The sequence below is a fragment of the Talpa europaea genome, assembly GCF_964194135.1.
Source record: "Talpa europaea genome assembly, chromosome: 5".
Classification (NCBI taxonomy): domain Eukaryota; kingdom Metazoa; phylum Chordata; class Mammalia; order Eulipotyphla; family Talpidae; genus Talpa; species Talpa europaea.
This window is the reverse complement of record NC_140071.1, coordinates 99617609-99635022: the sequence shown is the minus strand read 5'-3', so window position 1 is coordinate 99635022 and position 17414 is coordinate 99617609. Positions and strand designations below refer to the sequence as shown.

Here is a 17414-nt window from a genome sequence, read left to right as displayed (position 1 = left end):
AAAGGAAAAAGAACGAAGAAAGACTTCGGGAACTATCTGACTCCATGAGGAAAGGAAATATAAGAGTTATAGGAATACCAGAAGGAGAGGAGAGAGAAGTAGGAACAGAGAAAATATTCAAAGAGATAATTGAAGAGAACTTCCCAAATGTGAAGGAGCTGAAAATTGATATACAAGAAGCAAGAAGAACACCAAACTTCCACGACGAAAGGAAAAATACAGCAAGACACATAATAGTAAAGCTCCCAAGAATCCAGGACAAGGAAAAAATAATGAAGCTGGCAAGAGGTAAGAAACAGATAACATTCAAAGGAAAGCCAATCAGGCTGACATCAGACTTCTCCGAAGAAACACTACGGGCAAGGAGAGAGTGGAGGGACATAGTCAACAGACTCCAAGAAAACAGATGCCAACCAAGAATACTCTATCCCGCAAAGCTCTCCTTCCTCTTTGAAGAAAGAATATGGACCTTCCCAGACAAACAGAAACTCCGGAATTTCATTGCAACTAAACCCCCACTCCAAAAAATACTACAAGGAGTCCTAAAGCCAGAACCTCAGAGGGACAAATAACAATGAAAGAAGGCCAAAAAAAAAAAAAAAGTTATTAAAAGAATAAATAAATAAAATCAAAGGAAAGACAAACACAATGGCAAATACAGATGTTAACATATCAATATTAACTCTAAATGTAAATGGACTAAACTCTTCAATAAAAAGACACAGAGTTGCAGCCTGGATTAAGAAACAAAACCCAACCTTTTGCTGTCTCCAGGAAACACATTTAGCTACAAAAGATAAAAATAGGTTCAAAGTTAAAGGATGGAAAACAATCCTACAAGCAAATGGACCAAAAAAGAAAGCAGGAACAGCTATACTTATATCAGATAAAACAGATTTCAAACTCAAAAAGATAAAAAGAGACCCCAATGGTCACTACATTATGATCAAGGGGACAATACTTCAAGAAGAAATAACACTCATTAACATATACTCACCAAACGAAGGAGCACCAAAATATATCAGACAACTGTTGTCCTCTCTGAAAACAGACATCAGAGAAAACACATACGTAGTGGGAGACTTCAACACACCACTATCAACAATGGATAGATCAACAAGACAAAAAATAAGTAAAGAAACCAAAGCTCTAAATAAGGACCTAGAGCAATTGGGCTTAACAGACATCTATAGAACACTAAACCCCAAAAAATCGGAGTACACATTTTTCTCAAGCGCACACGGATCATTCTCCAGGATCGATCACATACTAGGGCACAAGACAAACATCAACAGATACACCAAGATTGAAATCATATCAACCATCTTTTCTGACCATGAAGGCATCAAACTAGAAATAAACCATAAAAAGAAGGCAAGGAACTTTCCTACCTCATGGAGATTAAAAACCACACTACTGGAAGACCATTGGACTAATGAGGAGATCAAAGAAGAAATTAAAAAATTTTTTGAATTGAACGACAAGGAGGACACCAATATCCTAAATGTATGGGATGCAGCAAAAGCAGTAATAAGAGGAAAATATATAGCAATAGAAGCTCACATCAAGAAACAAGAAAGAACGCAAAGAAACAACCTAATCTCGAAGCTCAAAGATCTAGAAAAAGAACAACAAAAAAACCCCAAAACCAGTAGAAGAAAAGAAATAATAAAAACCAAAGCAGAAATAAATGAAATTGAAACTAAAAAAACAATCCAAAAGATCAATGAAACCAAGAGCTGGTTCTTTGAAAAAATCAATAAAATAGACAAACCCCTAGCCAGGCTCACAAAGGAAAAAAGGGAGAAAGCACAAATAAACAGGATCATCAATGAAAGAGGAGAAATCACAACGGACACAGCAGAAATCAAAAGAATAATCAGTAACTACTATGAACAGTTATATGGAAACAAGTTTAACAATCTAGAGGAGATGGACAAATTCCTACAACTCTACAATCACCCAAAGCTAGATAAAGAAGAAATAGAACACTTAAACAGACCAATTACAAGCAGCGAAATTGAAATGGTAATCAAAAACCTCCCCAAAAACAAAAGCCCAGGACCTGATGGATTTACAAATGAATTCTACCAAACATTCAGAGACGAATTAGTGCCTATTCTTCACAAACTCTTCCAAAAAATTGAGAAGGAAGGGACAATACCAAACACGTTCTATGAAGCCAACATTACACTAATACCAAAACCGAACAAGGACAACACAAAAAAGGAAAACTACAGGCCAATCTCCCTAATGAACACTGATGCAAAAATCCTCAATAAAATTTTAGCCATCAGAATCCAACAATGTATCCATAAGATAATTCACCACGACCAAGTAGGATTCATTCCAGGGACACAAGGATGGTTTAACATGTGAAAATCAATCAACGTTATCCAACACATCAACAAAAAGAAATATAAAAACCATATGATAATATCAATAGATGCTGAGAAAGCTTTCGACAAAATGCAACACCCATTCATGATAAAAGCCCTTGAAATTCTTGGGATACAAGGAACATACCTTAACATCATAAAGGCCATCTATGACAAACCAACAGCCAGTGTCATTCTCAATGGTGAAAAGCTGAAAGCAATTCCATTAAGATCTGGAACAAGACAAGGATGTCCACTATCACCACTGCTTTTCAATATAATACTGGAAGTCCTAGCCAGGGCAATAAGACAAGAGAAAGACATCCAAGGAATCCAAATAGGAAAAGAAGAAGTCAAACTATCACTATTTGCAGACGATATGATATTATACATAGAGAACCCCAAAAACTCCACAGAAAAGCTAATTCAACTCATCAATCAGTTCAGTAAAGTGGCAGGATACAAAATCAACACGCAAAAGTCAGTAGCCTTCCTATACACAAACAATAAATCTGAAGAAGAAGAAATCAAAAAAACCATCCCTTTAGTTATTGAAACAAAAAAAATCAAATATTTGGGAATAAATCTAACAAAAGAGGTAAAGGACCTATACAAAGAAAACTATAAAACACTGTTAAAAGAAATAGAAGAAGACACAAAGAAATGGAGAGACATCCCCTGCTCATGGATTGGAAGAATAAACATTATTAAAATGGCCATCCTTCCAAAAGCAATATACAGATTCAATGCTATTCCAATCAAAATTTCAATGTCATTCTTCAAAGAAATAGAACAATTATTGATGAAATTCATATGGAATCACAAAAAACCCCGAATAGCCAAAGCTCTCCTGAAAATAAAAGAAGGGAATGGAGGCATCACACTCCCAGACTTCAAACTATACTACAAAGCCATAATCATCAAAACTACATGGTATTGGAACAAGAACAGACATACAGACCAATGGAATCGAATAGAAAATCCAGAAATAAACCCACAGATTTATGGTCAACTAATCTTTGACAAAGGAGCAAAGACTATGCATTGGAGCAAAGAAAGTTTGTTCAATAAATGGTGCTGGGAAAACTGGGTCGCTACATGCAAAAGAATGAAGCTTGACCACTACCTCACACCATACACAAAAATCAACTCAAAATGGATTAAAGAACTAGACATAAGACCTGAAACCATAAAATATATAGAAGGAAATATAGGCGAAACACTACGTGATTTGCACATCAAAGACATCTTTACAGACACATCACCCAAAGCAGTGATAGTGAAGGCAAAGATAAACAGCTGGGACTACATCAAATTTAAGAGCTTCTGCACAGCAAAAGAGACAATAACAAAAACAAAGAGAAACCCCACCAACTGGGAGAACATTTTTGCACCCAACACTAATGATAAAGGACTGATCACAAAAATCTGCAAAGAGCTGATGAGACTCAACAACAACAAAGAAAATAATCCAGTCCAAAAATGGGCAGAAGAGCTAAAAAGAAACTTCTCTGAAGAGGAAATGCAAATGGCCAACAGGCATATGAAAAAATGTTCAACATCACTTGTAATCAGGGAAATGCAAATCAAAACTACCATGAGATACCATCTTACACCAGTGAGAATGGCACATATTTAAAAAACTAGCAACAACAAATGTTGGCGAGGGTGTGGAGAAAAAGAAACTCTCCTGCACTGTTGGTGGGAGTGCAAACTGGTCCAACCACTGTGGAAAGCTGTGTGGAGATTTCTGGACCTACTAAACATAGAGCTTCCATATGATCCAGCAATTCCACTCCTAGGTATTTACCCAGAGGACACAGAAACATCAATTCCAAAGAACACCTGCACCCCTATGTTTATAGCAGCACTGTTTACAATAGCTAAGCTTTGGAAACAACCCAAATGCCCAAAAATAGATGACTGGATCAAGAAGATGTGGTACATATATACCATGGAATATTACTCAGCATTCAAAAAAGATAAACACATGCAATTTGCAGCAACATGGATGGCGCTGGAAGGGATCATGCTCAGCGAAATAAGCCAAAAAGAAAAAGAAAAATACCGGATGGTCTCACTCATAGCAGGAATCTAGAAAACTTAAATTAAGGGACCAGGAAAATGAATAACTATAAGAAAGTGAAAATCAAAATCAACAAAAAACTATGAACCAGAGACACTTTTAGGGGGGCGGGGGTGGGAGGGGAGGGATTGGGGTCAGAATGGGGGGGCTGCAATTGTATGGGGAATATAACAATAAAATTTATTATCTAATAAAAAAAAAGATTCAGATCTTAAAAAAAAAAAAATCCCACAGTTCCTGCTGTCAAGTCATTATGGTCCAATGATAAGAATGAGCTTACTGCTATGGAGTATTCAACAAGGTTGAATGAATATTCAACAAAGTTTCAATAAAATTAGTTCAGTTCTTAAAACAGCATCATGGAATAGGTAGACAAAAGTATATGGCAGTCAAGTTAAAAAAAACCATATATACATCTCTACTACTTGAAGTGCACACATATTAAATATACAGCTTTTTTTTTTTTTTGAATAGAGAAAATGTTTGCTATAAGCAAGATGGGATATATAATCACTCTCCTATACTTCTTGGTTGCAATTGTTTTTCCTTTTCTGTTAGGCCAAAAAGAATTTAGAAAGATGGAAGGATTAATTTTACAAGCTGTCATCTTTTTTGTTTGCAGGAATGCAATTGAGCTTGAATGAGTAACTTTCGCAGGCACAGCTGATGACAGTAGACGGTAACCTGTTAATGCCCCAAGTACCCTCAGGGAGTATAAGAGCAACCTTAGATTCCAAATAGGCCAACAGTAAAGGAAGAAAAGAAATAAATTTACAATGGGGGGGGGAGAGAAATGGAAAAGAACAATAAAAAGAAGAGATAAGGAAGTCTGATGAGCTGCATGCACAAATGAATGCACAATATTTGTTAGTATTTAGTCTCATTCTAAAAAATACGTCAGCAGCTCATTTAAGGTATAAGAAAAATAGCTATTTTAGCTGCACTTAATATCTCTTACTTATGCTTTTTACTTTCTCACCTTTTTTACAGGTTGTTCTGTTACAACTCTTCTTTTGAAAATGAAAATTTGTTCCAATGTGATTGACGTATGAGAAAACATTTGAATATGACACAAATTTTACATTTGCTGATGGACAATTTCATTTCTGAGAAATGCTAGCTCAATGGCACCCAGCTAAACAGAGTTACACAGGAATATACAAATACTCACACATGCATACTCCTCTAACACAGAGCCACCAGCTACCTCAGTTTACCTTGTGCTATGAACCCCAGTCATGAACATCTGGTATTACAGAAAATAAATCACAATAACTCACAAGCTGCAATCTTTTGACACACACTTCCTCAAGCTAACTCCAGATCTTTTTTAAGATAAGGGTCATACTTATTCCCATTTATATTATATTATTTATTCATTATAATGAATTATAAATATCTGCTACATTTTACTAATTTTTTATTACAGAAAATATTTTAAAAGTATCTTATAATTGTGTTAAAGTATTACATTAGCTAGTAATTAAACTATATCATTTATTTATTATATTATAAAAGGCTATAATTATTCATGCAGTAGTCATGTTTTTCTTAACATGTAAAACTGTGGTACCATTTTTACTGGGTTCCTATTTTTTATGTGTCACTGATGAAATTTGTTAGCTTGGTTATCCTAATTGTTACTCCCATAAGCCCAGTGGTTTTTATTGGACAATTTTGCAGGGCACAATCATTTTAGGAACACAAATGTTGTATTATATGGGAAATGACTTTGCTTTGCTTATAATCATTCCCTGTCTGTCTCAGGAATGTTCCTTTCCTGTGCCTTGCCCACTTCCGGTATTTAAAACACTAGTTCTTTCATGATCCTGCTCAAATATTTCTTCAGAAACTTTTCCTTCATTTTCTTAGGCAGAACTAATTTGTTTTCTCCACTGTACTTTGCATCTTTGCTATGTCTTGTTTTGTTTTGTAATATATTAATAAATGAACATATTAATTTCCTTCACTTAAACAAGGACTCACCTTATTTGAATTTGTCATCGCTTCTTCCAAAAATTGTATCTTGCTCTGAAGGGCATCTATCTGACCTCTTTTAGCTGTGATTTGCTTTTGCATCCCCATTGCCACTTTCATAGCTAAGGAAAAAGAAGAAGGAAGTAAACTGTGCCTTAGTTCTAAATTCTGGGAGGCTACTCTAATTTGACAGTTAAATAAAATGAGAAGGTGACAGGATCCTCCAAGGCAGTTGGGCAGTTTCAAGTTAATGATCATGCAAAAAGGTCTTCTGAGTTGAGGACAATAGGATATAACAATTTTCAACAATTATTCAGAGATTTTGAGGTTAAAAAAACACACATGGATGGAGCTGGAAGGAATCATGCTCAGCCAAATAAGCCAGAAAGAAAAAGAAAAATACCGGATGGTCTCACTCATAGCAGGAATTTAGAAAACCTAAATAAGGGACCAGGAAAAAGACTAATTATAATAAAGTAAAAATCAAAATCAACAAGCAACTATAAACCAGAGACACACGGGGGGGGGGCAAGAATTAGGGTGGGAATTGTATGGGGAATATAACCAGGATGAAAATGCATACCTTGTGCAAAAATGAAAATTGATGTAAAAATTATATAAAATAGAATTAAAAAAATAAAAAGAATAGATAAAACTGATATGTATCTATTCACATGTACTTTATCCTTTTCTTTTTCCTGAGGACATTCCTCTTCACTCATGTTCTCAAAAAAAAACACAAAACCCACACATGATGATGTCTTGTGATTTCTGTGCTACTGGAATTAATTTTACTATTGTAATTTGTCATATCAATTGTAACAGTAATACTGACCAAATTCATACAAACACATATAGGAAATACATACATAAAAATGCATATTCACATATGAATAATAAATAGAAACTCATATTTAAAATACACATAAGACATCTATTAGTGGTTTTTTTAAAAAGATTCCAGTGATACCACAAATTATTCAATTTTCATTCTCTAGGTTAGTGTTAAGTGCTTGGACATCACTACTGTCTCAGTAGCTCAACTGACGAGTACAAATGTGGTTATTTTTATAAAGTTGGTGATAGGGTGAGAAAGGCACTGAATACTTAAGATACTGCAGGTCACTGAAAAGATACACAACTTCTTATTTTAAGCTGATTTTTTAAAAAGATTTATTTATTTATTTATTTATACAAGCACTGGGTACAGTCAGAAGCGTGGGAGGGTGAGAGAATTCACCAGAGCCAGAGTGGGGAACAGAACAGGCAGACTGACAAAACACACTACTGAGGGGAGCAGCAGGTGGGGCGGGAGAGGTCTGCCCACCATGTGAGACCCCTGCCGGCAGCCCCAGAGATGGAACCAGCGCTGCAGGGGCTGCGGCAGCCCAGCGCTCAACTGCTGTGCCACCAGGGGAGGCCCTTTAAGCTGATTTTAATCAATGAAAAATAAACATTTGAATACACATATAGGATTACTTAGTTAATGTAATTATTAACTTGACTGGGGCAGATATGGAGATGTCTAGAGGGCATTAAGAAAGGGACTGTCTGGTGAATAGAGAGAGCAAGTTCAAATGGGCCTCATGAGCAACTTCCCCAAATTCTACCATTTTCTTGGTATTAACTAGCAATGTAAGATCTGGAGCTGGACCTCCAAGACGAAAATATGGATTGTTTCAATATTCTGCATGCCATCTTTGTGCAGGGTCCATGATAATCTTCTCTGTATTGGGACAATTTTAATATATGTGCTGCTAAAGTGAGCACAAAAAAAAAATCTTTTGATATTAAAAATTATTAACAGAAGGTAGACTTTAGAAAAATAATTTTAGAGTCAGTTAATATAGCAACAATGATAGAATATGAAATTATGAAGTAGCTTCTTCTGTATGCACATGGACAACAATGTAAACAAGGATAGGTCTAAGTATGAGAAGGGACGCTCATCCTAGCAGTTCAATTCTCTGGGTTCTTCCTTTTTTACCACAAGAAAGGAATCAGGAACTGCCACTTAGCTAGCTGCAGATAATTTATTGTAGATAATGAATGTTTGACAAATAAGGGGCTGAAAGTTATCTGTAATTTGCATTTATATCAACACTTCCTTTAAAAAAAATTGACATTTGCAGGGCCTGACTGTGGTGCAAGGGCTTAAGTCTCAATACTATGATGCTATTAGCAGCCACTGCAGCAAGAGTTTGATGCCCGGCCAGGAAGCTGACCCACAGGGCACAGCAGACCTCTCTTGTCTCTCCCACTGCTCCCCTCAGCAGTGTATTTCAGTAGATCTGCCTGTTCTGCTCCCCACTCTGTCTCTGGTGAATCCTCTCACCTCCTGCACCTCTGGCCTACACCCCAGTTCTTGGATGCATAAATAAAAAAATCAGTCTAAAAAAACCTAGCATTGGGCCTCTCTGGTGGCGCAGCGGTTGAACGCTGGGTTACGAAGCTCTGCGCGGTCTCTGTAGTGCAGGTTCGATCCCCAGCTGCTCCCCGGCCACCGGAGGAGGGTCTCACATGGAGCGCAGACCTCTCCTGCCTCCCGCTGCTCCCCTCAGCAGTGTACTTCGGTCCTTCTGCCTGCTCTGCTCCCCACTGTGGCTCGGTGAATTCTCTCACCCTCCCGCGCTTCTGACTGTACCCAGTGCTTGTATAGATAAATAAATAAATCTTTTAAAAAAAAAAAAAAAACCTTCTTAAAAAAAAAAAAACCTAGCATTTGCAACATTGAAATCTTTTAGAAATTACTGAAATAGCTACAAGAAAAGAAATATTTGGACATGTTAAGGACTAAAGCATGGGACTATTTATTCTGAAAAGGTTTAGTAGAACTATTGCTGTAACACCCAGTATTGACACTACTGCTGTGTATGTCTTACATCGTGTGGCACTGGGAAGAGGTACAGGCTACGTATCTAGGTTTGTGTTTAATAAATCTAGACCAATGGGATTAAAGCAACAACAACAAAGGAATAAAGCCTACCATGACCATCAGATCCTTCCATTGATTTTAATGTATTTCTTGTTTGTTCTAGTTCAGACTGTGCAGATTTTAATTGCATTTTCAGCTTATTTGTAGTAGTTTCCATTTCTTCACTTTTGTTTCGAAAATTCCTTTTTAAAACTTCGTAGTCTTCTGTACAACGTGATAATAATAAATGGTTACTTTTCCCTCATTTGTATGAAGTATACTTCATTTATAATTAATGATCATAAAATTTTAGAGCAGGAAGAGACTTCATTTAGTTAGATTGTCACATGCTAAGATATTAAATGTATACAGACATTTCCAGGGATTTGACTCTCTAGTTTTAACCTGCTTGGTCAGCTCCTTCTCCTCCACCACTTATCATTCACTGCTTTCCCCTATGTACCCCCCCCCCCAGCCAGTTGGCCCATATCTATTTCATCTTAAACTTTCTTGGATGATCACAGCCAATACAACAAATTTAACCACCTCTATACATAGATGATTCTTCATGACATGACAGGTAACCCCAGACCGCTACGCATCTTATCTTACTATTTATCTCCAGTAGTTATCAAAACACCTGGAATGAACTCACCATTTGCATACAAGAATAATACATACTTATTCAACTACTGTTTAATCATATTTATATACAATAAATAGATTTTCATATACAAAGAACCAAGACCTTGTTGCCAAGATCTAACTCTGCCTAACCAGAAATTTCCACACTATCTATATCCCATCCCCCTGCACTCAAGCCTGACTTCTCAGCTCCCCTCTCTCAAGTTGTTGATATCCTTGTTTTCCCAATACTGCAACTTAAAACCTGAAATCCAAGTCCTCCGATCACTAAGCATTATTGATTCTCAATAAATATTCTTAATTCTTCTTTCTCCTCTCATTTTCCTTGCCAGTGCCTTAGCTCTGGTACTCATCATATTTCTCTAGGACCACTGCAGAATCCTAACTGGCTGGATTCTGTCCCTTTGGTCTTGCCTTTCTCTATTTACCTGCTGACACCATCCCTCTCATACTTAATAGCTTCTGTTGGCTCCATGATGTCTGGTTCTACCTATCTATTCTACCTTATTCCTTGGCCCTCATTCCTTTTTGCATTTTTACTCCAACCGATACTTCTGAGGTCACATTATGTTACATCCTGCCTTTATGCTTTTGTCCATAATGTTCTCTCTGCCTGGATTGTCTTCCATATCTTTTTATGTGCTAAATTCCTTTTCCCCCTTAAAACCTAGTAGACCTGCAAACCCTGTAGAACCTCCTTCAAGCCTGCACCCAGCACATGTCACTGTGCCTCATCCACTGGTAAGTCATTCCATACAGGTCTCTCTCCCAGCTAGCTGGGAGCCTTACTGATGTGTTTGTGGGGCCTTCGTAGCATCTGCCATAGTAAATGGTCAGGATTCTGTGTTTGTGTAAAATAAATGACACTTGTACATATTAATTGTGGACTAGAAATGATTCACTTTAAAATTAAGGTCCTAAATTTTAGGTTTTTCCTTTCAATAAATTTACAAAGCCTGTTTGCATATTTTGCTTCATTATTAAACTTTCAATCAAGTATTCTGATGCAAAGGACTCAAGTTTCCACTTCTCTCACCCTTTTCTCAGAAACTCAGTAGAGGATGTGATAACTCTGAGGGATAATAAAAGATAATGGTTAATGAGTGCAATATATGAATGTTCTTCATGAAGAACTGTTGAGATTTCATTCCATAAATAGGTCCACTGGGGCAGCACGTTCTCCGTATTTGTAAAGTGGGATGAGGAACTGCTCTTTCGCAACAGTTCTGGTACCCACCCTGGACGACACTATCAGCACTCCTATGTTTTAGCAGAATTTGAACTGAAGCAACTTACCTGTAAGACTGTTTAATTCATTCCTACTAGCTTTCACCTCATTTAACAATTGATCTCTCTCTTGCTTGATGTCCTTCACTGCACGAAGACGCTCGGAGCCTGCATTCACCAGCTTTACCTTTTCCAGTTCCAGGTCACTCACTCTGGCTTCAAGCTCCCGAATCTTTGCATCTTTTTTATCTTTTAAAATCTATAAAGTGAACAGATAGAGTAAAACATACAAATTCTGTACATAGTTATAATTAGCAATGTATTAGAATTCTCTCAATCATCAAAATCTCTCCACTATTTCCCAGATGTAGAGGTCAGGAATGGACACAGTGCAGGTTTTCTGATCCAGCAGACCGGGTAAAGGAGGAGTCAGAGTCCTCAGTGGTTTTTTGCAGTCTTTTATTGGGATTACCAGGTACACAGCAGGCAGGGGTGCTGGGGAGCCGGGCAGCTGGCAGGCCTCCCAGCCCCCGGCAAGTCTTCACTCTTTCTGGGCTCTCTGGTGTTCTCGGCTTCTGTTTGTTCTCGGCTTCTTGGCTTCTGCTGGCGTCCCCGTGACGCTGCCCTTAAAAGCCCAGTCTCAGCCCAGGTGAATCCCATCTACCTATGCCCACACCCTATTCCAGGTGCCTGCCATCAGGCATGCATTCAGGACCGCAAGGATCCATCATCTATCCTGATGGCGCGAGGGCAGAAAAGCCTGACATTTTTCCTTACCCTACACCAGGATATTAAATATGCATTTCCTTATAAAGCATCAACCATTAGGAAACGGGAAAACAAAAGGAATATTTTAGTTAACCTATTTTTTAAAGATTTATTTATTTATGCACACAAGGACTGGGGTACAGGTCAGAGGTGTGGGGGGGTGAGAGGATTCACCAGAGATGGAGCGGGGAACGGAACAGGCAGATTGACTGAAATACACTGAGGGGAGCAGTGGGTGAGATAGGAGAGGTCTGCTTTGCCATGTGGGTGTCTCCCTGGCCGGGGATCGAACTCCATGCTTCAGTGGCTGCGATAGCTTCATAGGCTGTTCTTAACCCCTTATGCTACCAGGGAGGCCCCTTTAGTTATCTTTTAACCATAATTGTTAATCTCCAGTAGCATTTGCCACAGCCCTTTGTCATTCCTTATTCTATATATCCACTTATTCAAAAAGCAGTATCTATGGAGTTCCAACTTCATATGTTGCAGACTGAGCAGCAGAGTGGGGGCTGGGCAAGTAAGCACTAGGTGGTGCCTCTTCTATCCTTCCCTGGCCTTATACAGCAGTAAATAATCAGTGTTTTTATTCTCATGGGGTTTACATTCTGGTGAGAGGAGACAGTTAATAAGAGAAATATTTCATAGTTACTAAGTGAAAAAAAGGAAATCAGCAAGGGGATAAAGAAAGAATGCAGGGGAGAGGCTATTACTTGAGGTAAATTGGTACGTGGGAATGAGCCTGAGCCAAATGCCACCCTTATTAAAGTCTGATAGCCAGGCTGGTCCTTGGCCGGTATCAGGGAACTTGGATCTGGGGAGAGTTCTCAAGTACTCTAACTGATAAGAGTAACCCACTGTGCTAAACTGTTTTTACAAACAAAATTATTTATGCTGAACACCTGCTTTCCCTCAGGAAGAACAGAGGATCTGCCAGGCAAGGGGAGACTACGTTAACTGCCTCCGAATAAAAGCCCTGGGTATGGAGTCTTTAATGAGCTTTCCTGGCTGACAACATTTGATGCGTATTGTCAAAATGCACCGGGCAATCCTGCATGAGGCTGTGAGGAGAGGGTTCTTGGAGATTTGTGCCTGTTTTCCTCCTTGCACTATTTTCCTCCTTGCACTATTTCTCTTTGCTGATTTTGCTTTATATTCTTTCACTGTAATGAATCCTATCCATAAGCATGACTCTATGCTGAGTCCTGGGAGTCCTCCTAGGGAATAAGCGAACCTAGGGGTGGCTTTGGGGACCCTCACACAATTGGTCAGAAGAAGCTTCCGGTGAGCAGAAATCTTTAAGAATTGAGGGAGCAAGCAAGGTATGTGGCAATCTAGGGGACAGCTCTAGGCACAGGTCATGTGTGCAAGCACAGCAAGACCATCAGACTGGCTGGTGGAGACCCCCAAATATGACTCTTTTACATAAGGATTATTTGAGTTAATTTGAGAAACAGTAATTTGAAAACAGAGTAGAAATTACCCTTTAAGAGAAATTTACATTTATAACAGAAGTTTTCATTTTAAAAGTGTCTCCCCTTTTCTGAACCAGGAAGACCCTAAAGCACAAGACACTTATATATATGGGGAAGGTGCCAACATAAATCTGCAAAACAAACCTCAACCTTGTTTACCATATGTAGGGTAAGGTAAAAGGTATCAGGCTTTTCTGCCCTCCCGCCATTAGGATAGATGACAGAACCCTGCGGTCCTGAATGCATGCCTGATGGCGGGCACCTGGAGTAGGGTGTGGGCATAGGTAGATGGGATTCGACTGGGCTTTTAAGGGCGGCGTCATGGGGACTTCAGCAGAAGCCAAGAGAGAAGCAGAGCCATAGGAAGAGCAGAGAGAATGTGAGAGAAGGTCAAAGAGCCCAGAGTGAAAACTTGCGGGGGGCTGGGAGGCCTGCCAGCCTCCCAGCGCCCCTGCCTGCCGTGTACCTGGTAAATCTAAATCAAAAACCTGCAAAAGCCACTGAGGACTCTGACTCCTCCTTTACCCGGTCTGCTGGATCAGAAAACCTGCACGGTGTCCTTCCTGCCTCTACACCATAGTTTTCCTGGTCACCTTCTCTTGACTTGCCCCACCCCCCACCCCCTTCTTTTGCTTTAGTTGATGATTTTTAAGCCTGAATTCTAAGCTACTTCTCCGAGTTACTTATTTCCCTGGGTTTCTCCCCGGTATATATGATATGCATGTTGATAAACAAGTTTGCTTTTCTCTTATTAATCAGTCTTGGTTACAGGGCCCCAAGCAAGAATTTAGAAGTACTAGTAGAGTGAACTTGGTATGGAAGCAGAGGAAGATGAAGTTGAAAAGGGAGCCATGAGCAAGATTTGCCATATAGGCAAAAAAAAAAAAAAAGCATGACTAATCTGAGTGATTGCTATAAATGTAAAACACCCGATGTCAAAGATTTTGTACTAAAAAATGCAAAATATCTCAGTTGCTTAAATTTATTGCAATATAAAAAAATTACCATGTTTTAGATATATTGGTTAAATAAAATATATTCTTAATTTCACCTCTATCTTTTTACCTGAATTTTTTTAATTATGTATGTGGTTTATGTTATATCTCTAGTGGACATAACTGGCCTAGATCCTCCTAAGCAAATGCCATTTGAAAAGAAACATTTTTTGGTAAGATTTTCTCTCCCCCAAATAAGTCCTGCTGCCTTAAATAAAATACTAGCTAATCTAGTTTGATTGTATACTAGCAATTTAAATGCAGAGGTCAGTGGTGTGTTTACAAGGTAAATGCATGACAAGTTTTTGGCTTCGAAAATTATCAGTGAAGAGCTTCAGGCTTATCTCATTGCCCATCTGTGATGGGCTTGTGTCAAAAAGCCTAATTCAAGGTCACCCGATCCCTGCTTGCCCAGCTAATTGCCTGCTAATTGCCTCACTGGATTCAGGGCTTCTAGTGGGGTAAGTAGGGAGGCTGGTCTTCCCTGGGGTGGTCTGAAGCATCACGTCATGTACTAGGCATATGTTTCTCCTGCTCCTCCTCATGGGACCAGCTGATGAATATTCAGCACTTTTTTGACCTTCTAAGTAAGGGTCCAGCTTTGAGGACCCACAGCACCCCTTTCTTCTCTGTATTGAGGTGTGCAGGACTCAGCCGAAAACGGGTGAGAGAAATCACACCAACCAGGGCTAGGATTCCTCTCCTTTCATCCTCACTTGATGTGGGAAGGGAAGTAGATGTGATGTTAAAGCTCAAATGTTTAAAACTTAAATTCTTTGTGCCTGTTGCAGCTCTTCTCACTGGAAATCTTTTCTGAAATTGCTCCAACTCCATATTTGGGGATTAAAAATTAGTTTCTACTCTCTCTAATCTATCTTTGCATTCTTTATCCAAATCTTTTGTAGAGTGAGTGAACTGGTCAGGCTTTTACACAGCTGGCCTCTGCGGCTATCACCTGCAGCCTTGATTGTGCTAATGCAGAAAGCGCTTGGGAGTGTGGGCACGGGGTGCCTGATGGTGGACACCTGGAGCATGGTATGCGCATGCGTAAGTGGGCACACCTGAGCCTGGATGCTGAGGCTATAATGACAGCATCACTTGGAGACAGGAGGACGGTGACAGAGGCTAAAAGGCTGAGAGGATGAGGGACGGCTCGAGAGGAAGAGGCCACAAGACCATGCCAGAGAAAGCCTAGAGGAAAGTGCATGTGGAGATTCACAGGGAGGCCCAAGATGCTGCCTACCTGCTGGCTTGCTTCCCTGCGTACTATTAAAACCTGTGGGGATCATGCCAAAGGCTCCAAGGTTCTCTTTTAAGCTTCCTGAACCAATGGTGAACCTATCTAGCCTGGGATGGTTGCAAAACACCTTGACAGATGAATCACCCCAACATTGCCTTTTTCATGTCACCTCCGCCTCACTTCCCAAGACTTTAACTGACTCCTATAGTATCTCTACGTTGAAGTGTTGATGGAGCGTCTTCAAAATCTCGAACCCTCGCTAGGTAAGTTCTTTCCTCCTTCTTGCCCATTTCAGGTTCCCACTTTTCTATGAAGTCTTCCTTGGCCCCTCTAGTCACAGTAATCTCCACTGCTCTGGGTACTCTAATATTAGAACTTGATGTGTGCTCTAGATCAACATCATATTGAAATGTGTATAGCAACAACGCATCTCGGGCCCCATGCTAGACCTACTGAATCAGCAGCTCAGGGGGATGGACCCACCAGTCCATGATTTAACAAGCTGTCCAGGTGACTGAGAACCTTTACTCTAATAATTTACTCATATACTGCCTCAAACCATACCCCAAGGTAGTGTCGCATTTGGGACAGCTATATTATATCTCTGTGACTCAGATGCCTCATCTATAAAGTATAAAATGGGATAATAATTGTACCCACATCTCATGAGGTTTTGTGAAGATTAAACTTCTAATTTTTAGAGTATAAGATTGAATAGGATTCTTCTATTTCTTCATACTCTTAATCACAGAAACTATTCACAATACTAGGAAGCCCAGCTCTTTTCATTGAAAGGGGTGACCACTGAGAAAACCTCATTAAGTCTCTTACACGGTGAGTTTGACCATTAAAAAATATATTATACAATCAAGTAAAATCTTAATCACCAGAACATTCTAGTTCTTTATGCAATGAACTTGTATATTTCCATTAGATAGGTAATGATCTATGGTCATCAGTCCTATATTTAGAATGAGGAAATGAAGGCATTTAAAGGTGATGAGATTTGTCTCAAGTGAGCAATCCAGGTGACATGAAGAATATCAAAAATCTTTTTAATTCGGTCAATTGCTTTAAATTTTGATAAATATTTATTGAGTACCTGTCAAATGCAAGGTGCAAAGACATGGAGCAGGGGTGCCAAGATGAAAAAGGTGAGTACCCTGCTCAAAGAAGTTTGTAGTCTTGTAGAATGAAGGAAACACTACTGTTTAAGTCTCCTATTCATAGAGTGCAATAAAATAAAAATGTGATCCAGGTTCTAATAGTTGCAAATAAAGTGCAATAAGATTCAATGGAGAGGGCCTCCCTGGTGGCGCAGCAGTTGAGCGCTGGGTTGAGAAGCTGCCGGCAACCTCTGCGGCGCCGGTTCGATCCCCAGCTGCTCCCTGGCCACCCGAGGAGGGTCCCACAAGGCGCGCAGACCTCTCCTGCTGCCCGCTGCTCCCCTCAGCAGTGTACTTCGGTCCTTCTGCCTGCTCTGCTCCCCGCTCTGGCTCTGGTGAATTCTCCCACCCTCCCGCGCTTCTGACTGTACCCAGTGCATGTATAAACAAAACAAACAGACAAATAAATAAAACATGCCTCTATAAAAAAAAATTTAAAAAAAAGATTCAATGGAGAATTAAACAGGAAGGGAATTAATATTTATTAAACATCTATAGGTTAGAAGTTAGGCTAAGTCCTTGATAAAATATTTTTTCATTTAAGCC

At 39.2% G+C, this 17414-nt stretch overlaps 1 protein-coding gene across 3 annotated transcripts in view; it reads right to left on the bottom strand.

Moving 5' to 3' along the window:
* Positions 1-17414, bottom strand: part of CCDC158 (coiled-coil domain containing 158) — a gene marked incomplete at both ends in the record, with an annotated part of 63397 nt that overhangs the window by 22994 nt on the left and 22989 nt on the right. For all 3 annotated transcript variants that reach the window (XM_084233829.1, XM_084233831.1, XM_084233830.1), the window contains 3 exons: positions 6451-6563; positions 9428-9580; positions 11297-11486. In XM_084233829.1, coding sequence (XP_084089955.1) covers positions 6451-6563; positions 9428-9580; positions 11297-11486 — 456 coding nt within the window. The remainder of the gene's footprint in view (positions 1-6450; positions 6564-9427; positions 9581-11296; positions 11487-17414) is intronic.